Genomic DNA, 10,002 nt, shown 5'->3' on the forward strand with positions numbered 1-10,002 from the left:
CATGTGAGTTTGTCAGTGTGTTTCTGTGTGTGTGTGTGTGAGTGTGTGTGTGTGTGAGAGAGAGAGCTGTACATGGGTGTGTGCGTCAGAGATAAGGGCACGTAATATGACCCATGGTTAGGTCATTGGTTAATGAGTAGACTGAAATGAACAAAGGGGACATATTAATTTATATTGCATTATGTCATCCACATAATGTAACATTGCAATGCTATTGTCTCTTTAAGGAGATGTCCTGATTCAGATCGCCGAGAGCCAAAGAAGACTCACAATGGAGCTGGAGGGAGTAGTAAGTCACATCAACACTATACACTCAAGTGTCAAGCACAATCTTGGAGTATGATCAAAGTCCTACGTGCTCCACTTTCTGGTGTGTCTAATGCGATTTTGTGTGTGTGTGTGTGTGTGTGTGTGTGTGTGTGTGTGTGTGTGTGTGTGTGTGTGTCTTTTTTTCAGTTCCGCTGGTTTAGTGTGGAGGTTCTTCAGGAGATGGACAACAACATTAGACTGGACAAAAATTACATATCTGTGAGTGAGGGGCCAAAGCAGTATAGGGGCACATGTAAGGGGGACCATAACAGAATGACTCAGCATTGCAGAATGACGGAATATCTCATAATTATTTCCGAGATTGAAAAGTAATAATTGATAACTGCAGGGTACAATGGGATTATTTATGGACCTGTCCTGGGAACAGTTTCCGTGGCCCTGGAGCGAGTTATATAACTTATGAATAAATCCATATGACTCACTTGCCTCCCAGAAATATAGGGAAGTAAGAATTTGTCATTAGCATTTTGTGCGGGAGACGTCTCATTTCTACCAAATTGCTAATTCAGACATTCGGACTCTGTTGTACCTGGAGGAAATGATTTTTACCCCAGACGTGATATGACTTCTCTGTATTACAGAGCAGCAGAAAGCACTATGAGATGGAAGTGCACAACCAGGCAGCACTTCTGGATAGACAGCCAAGGAGAGGAGCCAACCAGGTGTGTGTGTGTTTGTTTGTGTGTGTGTGTGTGTGTGTATGTGTGTGTGTGTGTGTGTGTGTGTGTGTGTGTGTGTGTGTGTGTGTGTGTGTGTGTGTGTGTGTGTGTGCAAACATAATTATGTATTTTATTGTTATTTATTTGACCTTTATTGAGAGATCAATTGAGGGGCGACCCTCATTTGCAATGATGTCGAGTCAAACAAATGCAAAGCAAAAACAACAATACATACACAATATACAATGCAAATACATCAAAAACATAAACAAGTTGATAAAGAGAAAAAAAAACTGTTGAAACCTTTATACAGAGATGTAGAATGGCTGTAATTAAAATGAAATGAGTGGGAGTACAATATAGCCTAATTAAATCAGTTGCAGAGTTTGGCAGATTTAAGATAACATGTCTACATTGTTTCAAGGATATGAAGGTAGTCATTTTAATTTGTTGTTCCAGGAGTCAAAATGTGTCCTGTTACAGTGTATATCTATGTGTTTATTGACATATATGTATACTTTCAATTATGTGCATCCTCAGGATTACAATGAGTATGTGCAGTTCCTCAGGGAGAGCCACCACGAGATTCTGCAGGAGGAGGAGAGACGACACCGCTTCCTGGCTGAAAAGCACTGCGGCCTGGTACAATCCTTCGCAGACGTCATGAATAAGGTATGAGCCCCCCCCCCCCCCCCCCCCCCCCCCCGCCCCCGACTTCAAATAGCATTCGCAAATTCAATATTTTATGGTTTGTTTTGGCGTATTGACTACATGAGCCGAAAGGGGACGTTGTTTGTCAAACAAGTCATTTGCCAGGAGGGACAATAGCAAGGGGAAAGGGACTCGAAAGAGAATTCACAATAAGGTGTAATGTTTGTGTGAGACTTTTATCGGTGACATTCGCCCTTCTTTATAACGTGGCTCAACAACAGCACAGGATAGGCATCATAAGGTTCAAGATTCAGATTCACTTTCCTCTAGTAAGACTAATCCCACACCAGCTCCCTGCTGACCCAATTAAACCTTGTACTGTGGCTGACAACTTGTGTGCAGTAAACCCAACCCAAGTGTTCATAATGAGGCTGTCTGAGTCACAAAACCCCTCTGAGACTGTAGCAGTGGTTCAGGACATGTATTTGTTTAAATGTCAGCACTTATACACTTAATAGCAGGTCATCTGCCGAAAAAAGCAGATAACCTAAATAACCATTCTTTTCTTTTCTTTTTTTTGCTATGTATACTTGGCATGCTTTTTGTAAACCTGCCAGAGATAACAATGCTTATACATGGCTCATTCCAGGAAATATGACCTCAATTCATCTTATGCTACTCCCATTTGAAGAGAGCCATAAAAGTCACTCAACTTTGCTTTGTTGGGCATCAGACTGTTTGAACAGTGCATGGTGCTAAAAAATTAAGTCTAAAAAAGTGTACTTGATAAATATCACAGAAAAATAATCTAAGTGATTTTAATGAAAGTAACAGTGGAAAATAAAATCTCGGAAAATAAAATAAATAGGCTGAAAGTTATGCATGACAAAAATAGAACAGCTAATGGAAAGTTTGATAAAGGGGAAAAATGATGAGAAAAAAAGTGAAACATTTACTCAAAAGTGTTTCTTACTAAATGAAAAGTTTTGCCTTACTTTATAATGTATTATAATTATACAAATAATAATTTACTGATTATTATAAAATTATTAAAAAGTCACAATGTTTTTTGAATTTCATTTCTGAGCATATTTCAATGTGGGGAATATGCTTCCAAAATATCTGATAGGAATGGCATGCTGATGACATTTATTCCATGGCAACACCAGCAACCACAACAAACAGAACTCTCAAGTTTACCATTAAAAGAAGCAGGTCACACTGTTCATCACACGTGGATAAGCCTTTGCATCGTGGCTCACAGGGCGACACACTGTACATACAGTACATTCATATTTACGAGGCATTTTTTTTTGATGCCAAATGAGTATTAACACAAGCTGCTTTCACACACGCTGGTAGTTCTCATTTATTGAAGGATTTTTTCATGTGTGTGTGTGTGTGTGTGTGTATTTGTGTATGTGTGTGTGTGTGTGTGTGTGTGCTTGCGGTATGGCAGGCTGGAGGTTCTCTGACAAAGAGAGCTGAGGCCTGGACAGATGAGGTGAATGCCACCAGAGGACCGGAGGCCAGGAGACCCTCAACCGTGGATAACTCTGTGAGTCCAGGGGGGGCGGGGCGGGGGGTTATAGAAAATCACTGAATTATTCACACGGGATGGTGCTGGAATGCATTTGAACCTTTCAAAACTCCATGAATATGCTGCCGGAGTGAGATATAATCCCATTTTAGGGGGAAATAATTTAGGCTCTATATAAAAATCAATTTTGGAGCAAATATGTTATGTAACGGATTACAGAATTGAAACTTTTTAATTGTTCCAAAGTGTCTGAATTCATCAAATTTATTTTAGATTATAAAAACATGCTCTGGTGGAACAGGGTGTTGTTTTGCAATGAGGTATATATATACAATAATGCCTACACAGAGACACTGTATTAATGGGAAGCTATTTTTGTTACCATGGTGCCCTCTGCTGGATTGAGAAGGATCTCATTTGAAACCATCAAAAATGAATGACATCGTTTTGCATGAGGGATATGTAGTTTAAACACAAGGTAAAGATTTTCTGGCCTGAAAGTAATAAATACATGATTTTGTGAAGCATACACTAACATTTATTTAAAAAAATAAAACGTACATGCCTCCGCTGGATAATCGAACAAGTTTGGAGTGTGAAGACCAGACGACTGCATCTCAAAATAGTATAGGATTAACAGTGTGGATAATCCACAGACTGAAATTGAACATGTGGTTCTCTGTATGAAGGCTGCAATTAGGATTCAAGTGAACAACAAAGATGGCCCCTTGAGATTAACCCTGTCAGTTTCAGTCTGCTCCTCATCGGGAAAAGGTGGCTTTACCCACAGATCCCACATCCTACAGTAATAACAATCGGGGGATTAACATGGATTCTGTGTTTGTTTTGGTTTTTACGTTGGGGTTCATAACAAAGAAAAAAGGCCTACGAGCCACTTTAGGCAGATATTTGAGTTACATGTGATATTCATCGCTCATTGTTAACACTCTGTATATTCTCTACAATATTGAATGGCCTATTTAAAACTATATTGCGTAACTTTTTGATATAAATGAATGTCGGTTACATTCAAGCCATTGCCAAATGAGTTGAAACAAAGTTGATTCAGCTCCACAAAACTCTCTCTGCTTTTCTCTGTATGGCAATGTTAACAAACTGGTGTCACCTCCCTGACACTGGTGCAGGAGCTCAAGAAGCGCACCCAAAATATTTCAGTGGTGGATTTTACCGCTTAGAAAAACCTGGACGAACAGCAGAAGGTATAACATCCATGTAAGATCACAGAAGGCTTACCTCATATGGATGTATGCCTACAGACAGTGTTGTTGTAATTACTTACAATTCCACATAGGGGGGCGACCGAAGTTACGCGCTGTGGCTTTAAAGATAACTCTCTGTTGTATAGGTTGGGAAGAGGGAGGAGGACATCAGGAGGAGCAGAGATGAGCAGCCGCTCGGCAACATCCCATCCAGGGGTGAGTGGTTAGCGTGACATATGAGCGGAGCCGCATTGCAAAACTCCACATTTAGATATCACTATTTCAAACGCAGATAACACATCTAAAACGTCACCCTTTCAGCTGTTCAAGTCCTTGAAAAACCCAACAACGACATGATAAAAAGGTTGAGATGTTGCTTTGGTGGAACGTACTGTATTTCATATTTATAAAATTTTTATATATCTGTCATGTTCAGCCTTGTGTGTAAATCCTTTGCAGCCCATATTGCCTCCTCTCGTGTAGAGAGGAGCTCATTTTGCCTTCACTCCTCCTCCACCATCCGTTTTATCATTCTTTAAGCCTTTTATCTCTGTCCCTCCCCCCCTCTCTCGCTCTTGTCCATTTTCCTCCCCCTCCCTCATAATAACTTTGCACATCACGCGCTTTCATGGCTCCTCGTTTTGTACGTTCTGCTGCAGAAAGTGTTACTAATTACTTGGCTTGCTTATCTTTGGGTAAATGGTAAACATAGATTTTGCAATGATTTATCAAGAACTGAAAACAATAAATAGAATACTAAATAGGACTCTGTCTCCTTTTTTTAGCACTTCTGAAACATTAATGTGCATAAGGCATTTTTGTCCTTAGCAGTAAGGTAGTCCAACTGATTCTCACTGGAGAAGAGACAAACAAATCCACCGTCTTTAGTACATTTCAATGAATTGCCTGCCATCCTTGCCAAATAATTATGCCTAGAATGAGGTATTAAGCAGGCTGCTAACTCTCTGAGTTATGAACACAAGGGCCATAATGAATAAAGAAAAAAGTCCTAGCTGTTTATGTTTTTTTTCATTAATCATATCCCCGCAGATCGTTTTTTTGCCCTTTAATATGAGCAAACTGTGTTCATTTTTGTTGATGTAATCTCTCCAGCCCCGTCTCCCCAGGGAAGCATTTATCGGACTTCATCAGAGTCAGTGGGAAGTGGAGATGGCAGTGGCGGTGGGAGCAGATCCATGAGGGCCCTGGTGGCCCACCAGTCTGATGGCTCTAACCCCACCCTGCTGACCTTCACCAAGGGAGAGCTGATCTCTGTGGTGGTCCAGCAACCCAGGAATGGCTGGCTGTATGGACGCACTGACAGCGGCTCACGGTCAGAGATGTTCACCTGTGTGTCTGTGTTTGTGTCAATGAAGAGCCATTTTGTCTTGTTTAACCCTTACATCAGGTTACTTACAATGGCTGTGCTATCATGCTGATGTTTAGCATGTTTTCTATATTTAATATCTTTTTGTAGCATGTTAGCATGCTCACATTTGCTACCACCTGGCCGGCATGCATTGCCATGGAAACAACTTCCCACACCGTTTTTTTTAATGTGTGCTCTATTCTTGATGTATTTTGTTTTTGCATCTGTAAAGCACCTTGAATGGCCTTGTGTCCGAAATGTGCTTTAGAAATAAACTTGCCTTGCCTAAACTGTATTAAGCAGTGTAGGTCTATTTGTCTTTAGTCATTCTTAGAAATAGGTGTATGTTTATGTAGGCAAATAGGTGTAGATTCATTGTGACTTTAACACCTAATCCACTACTGTCATGTTTACTTCGTGGCTCTTTTGTCTTCAGTCAGGGATGGTTTCCAGCCTCTTATGTGGAAGCGGTGGATGATCCTCCAATGACCCCCAGCTCTGGGTAAACATCCAACAAAGTGTATTCAGCGAGTGACTGTTTAAATTACATTATGTAATGCTAAGCTCTGAAATGTATTGTCATATCTCACACTATGCCAGAAAGTTAGTTCCCCCATAAAAATGGGGCCACAGCAAACAGTTAAATAGCTTAGCTATAGACGGGGAAAAGCTGGCCTTGTTTGAAGGTAACAGAATATGTCAATTAGCTAAATTAATTGGACATTTTCTTCTATTATCTTCACCAAACCAGAAACTTTGAAACAGTAGCCGATGTTGAGATTTTTGAGGTTATGTTCTGGACTATTTCTTGGCCCGGTTCATTTATTTCCTGTAGTCTTCTCATAGTCTTCCTGTAGCCTACCTCCCACAGTCTAATTAGTTAGTGCATATTGAAAAAAATATTAATTTGTTATCTTAAAGATACTAAGATTGGATGGAGAGATTTTAAACCAAAGTTTGTCTTTCAAACCTGTTAACATTTGGCAGCTCCCTCAGGCTGGCCTTATTGTTTTATGGGCCCAACCTGCTAAAAAGAGGGTCAGCGTGATACTATTTGCCTGGAATTATAATATGAACCATTTAAGATTTGTGGGTGACCCATAGCTGTGAGCAAAACCATGTGGAACTTTATAACTACTACTTAGCTCAGTCACTGTGTACACATGTAACTGACCTGAAATCTTCTCTCATGAACTTAAAGAAAAACATGCTTTAACTAATACGTCTTTATGTTCAAACCTTAATTAAAGTGTGAGGTGTAATGAGCGTTTCGATAGAAGAGTCGGCTCAGGTGTCCAGTGAAAAAGTGATAGTCTTCTATAATACTTCAACAAACAGAACATTTGACTTTTTTTTGTGATTTCAGTAACTCCTCTCTCGGAGGCCGCAGCAGCCTGACCAGCAACTTTTTCGACCAACCGGTAAGCAGAAGCCAAGCGGTAGCCCCGCCCCCTCCGCCACCACCGCCATCTTCAACTTCACATAAACCATCTGAGAAACAACCATTCACACCAACCCGTGACAGGAAGGCTGAGTCTCATTCAGAAAACAAGGTATTTGGCTCAGTCCATCTGTCTGATTCATCAATCAGTGGAGACCATATCAATCAATCATTCTGTACCTCTCTGTTGAAAGAATATCAATCTTTTTTTTGTATGTGGTCGTCTACAAATGGACAATGAAGCATAGATTGAAGAATAGACCTTCTATCAAAGCACCTTTAATAAAGCATTAATAAGTAGGATTAAATGCCTTATCAATGGTTAATAAATGTTCTATCAAAGTCATTTTCCACTCATTGATTCTCACGGGTTTCTCACTTTCTAATAAAACAATCTACAGTTATTAAAGTTAATAAGTCACAAATGAATGGATCTTGGCACTGATCTTCTGCAGCCCTTTTCTAAGGAAAAGGTGGTCAGGTGGTTCAAGTTTTTTACACCTGGCAACCCAAAAGTATCATCCTGCCGACATAGTATCATTAACAATGCAGCTGTCATTTGTAATCGCCTTCATCAAAGGTGCCTTGTTAGAAAGCAGTGCTGAACCGCATTGGGTTTGCTTTTTGGCTTCTAGCTGTTCATCCACCAAAGCAAGGACAAACGGTTAATGATTGTTGGGGTTTATTTCAGTCAACTGAGTCGACACACAGTAGTATACTGTATATCTATATGTTAGTGATCCAAAGATAATGGAGAAATGATATGGGACAGCTCTGGTACAGTATATATAGATATAACATACATCTAAATATATATGATGGTATTTGTCAGTCTGTACAGCAGGGGCACTGTGGCAAGGTGTTGTTCTCAATGGCACCTCACCCGTCTTTCTGGTGGATGCAGGGAGGAAGCTCCAGCTGCTGACGGTGTATGGGCAAGAAGGTTGTGTGTGTGTGTGTGTGTTTTATGTGTGTGTGTGAGAGAGTGCGTGTGCTTGATTTGCCATGCTGTCACTTGCCACTATTGTACTGAAGACCTATGTGTGTGACTAAATAGGTCTGGTACATAACCTTAAGTTGTGTTGCAGTGTGAACATTTCTGTCAACATCCCTTTATCTTCGCTGCTATTCAAGCACAGATTGGTTTAAAAAGCTTCAATAACATCAATAAATTGGGATATTTTGTTCTGTAAAACAATTGAAACTTGTTCTCAACTCAACAACGCAAATCAGAGTTCATATTTATAAGATGTTCGGGGTTTTTTTCACCGGGAGTTTGACAAATGTTCCTTTTGTGTTTTTTTTTTATTGCTGTGTCTCCCCTGTCTGTCTTCACTGTAAAATGTGATTTTGCCATGTGTGTGAACTGGACACACTCTCACTGGATTGGTGCATTGGTGCCTTTGTCTATTTAATGGTTTGGATCGGCCCTCACTCACAATGACCTTTCTCATGTTGTTTTTTTTCTACAGAGATCAAAACCACATGGATCCCAACCAGAGCTCTTCCCGAGGTAAGATTGATGCAATTGTGGCTCTGCTTTGAATGCACGGACAGCTTGTAAAATGTTGAAACGGGAGGGCCACTAGTGTTCTCTCTTCCACGGACACAAATGATATTTTTGAAGTGTATCACGAACCCATTCAATCTGAGAACAGCAGACTAAGGCAGAGATCCTAATGGCACAGAAATGGCTTCCCTTTCATTTAGATCTTCAAGTGCAGTTTAGTAGTGAAACCATTTCGGCTATGACCGTTTTGGGAAGCCTGCTGCCTCTCACTCTCACTTGAGCTGATGATTTCAAATGCAGTGCTCGTTTCTCTTTTTTTTTGTAATAACCTTCACTGTTAGGATCATAAATGTTGATGCTCAAAGAGAGATAGATTTTTCTGAAATTGTTATTCTCCACTGTCTCTGTCTTTTTCTGTTCTTCCGACATACATTCGCCTCTCTCCTTTACTCTCTTTTTATTTTATTTTGAAGGGGTACCAACCCATTTGCTACAGTTAAGCTGAAGCCAACGCACACTGATGACAGGTCCGGCCCATATGTGAATCGACGATGACACCTGGACCCCGGAAACGAGTGCTGTCACGGAGTTTGACAGTTCATTCTTGACCTCAGAAATAGCTTTGTATGGTCAAAGTCAAAAAGTGCTCCTTGATTGAAGGGTTATTAAATCAACAAGGGTTTCAGTCTTAGTCATACGTATTACAGACAATACTCCATTTGCCATAATGTTCTTCTGCATGAATTCACACAAAGTTGGAAGGAGAGAACAGTAGATACAGTATATACTTTCTAGATATTATTCAATCAACAACCAACATCCCTTTTGGACCTTTTGAATAATTTGCTCTGATTTTGTGATTTGTAAAATAAGAATGGAAGAGTGAGTCAATGTAATACAAATGTGTTTATGTAAAGTCATTTGAGCCTTTAACGTGGTCTTCAATCATCATCATTCCCTCTCAGAAATTCTGACGTGTTAATGACTTGTAATTTTCCATTCAGAAATAAATGATTACCGTCTATCTGTATATAGTGTACAGCTGAAGTTGAGAAATCAGCAACACAATTGACCTTTTGGTAACACTTTACAATAAGGTACACAAAATTGTACCTACTACATAGGTTTTTTTTTGTGTTACCTACTACATAGGGTTTTTTTTGTGTTACCTACTACATAGGTTTTTTTTGTGCTACCTAACACATAGGGTTTTTTTTGTGTTACCTACTACATAGGGTTTTTTTGTGCTACCTAACACATAGGTAGCACAGAAAAAACCTAT

At 39.9% G+C, this 10,002-nt stretch overlaps 1 protein-coding gene across 1 annotated transcript in view; it reads left to right on the forward strand.

The window, feature by feature from the left end:
• baiap2l2a (BAR/IMD domain containing adaptor protein 2 like 2a) overlaps window positions 1-9,275 on the forward strand; it is a gene marked incomplete at both ends in the record, with an annotated part of 13,613 nt that extends 4,338 nt beyond the window's left edge. The window contains 11 exons of the mRNA XM_080044570.1: window positions 228-289; window positions 457-528; window positions 912-992; window positions 1,530-1,661; window positions 3,100-3,198; window positions 4,547-4,616; window positions 5,514-5,733; window positions 6,206-6,271; window positions 7,136-7,322; window positions 8,683-8,723; window positions 9,194-9,275. Of these exons, the coding sequence (XP_079900696.1) occupies window positions 228-289; window positions 457-528; window positions 912-992; window positions 1,530-1,661; window positions 3,100-3,198; window positions 4,547-4,616; window positions 5,514-5,733; window positions 6,206-6,271; window positions 7,136-7,322; window positions 8,683-8,723; window positions 9,194-9,275 (1,112 nt within the window). The remainder of the gene's footprint in view (window positions 1-227; window positions 290-456; window positions 529-911; window positions 993-1,529; window positions 1,662-3,099; window positions 3,199-4,546; window positions 4,617-5,513; window positions 5,734-6,205; window positions 6,272-7,135; window positions 7,323-8,682; window positions 8,724-9,193) is intronic.
• Window positions 9,276-10,002: the final 727 nt, after the last annotated feature.

This window comes from Ammodytes marinus, assembly GCF_949987685.1.
Source record: "Ammodytes marinus genome assembly, chromosome: 16".
Lineage (NCBI taxonomy): Eukaryota > Metazoa > Chordata > Actinopteri > Uranoscopiformes > Ammodytidae > Ammodytes > Ammodytes marinus.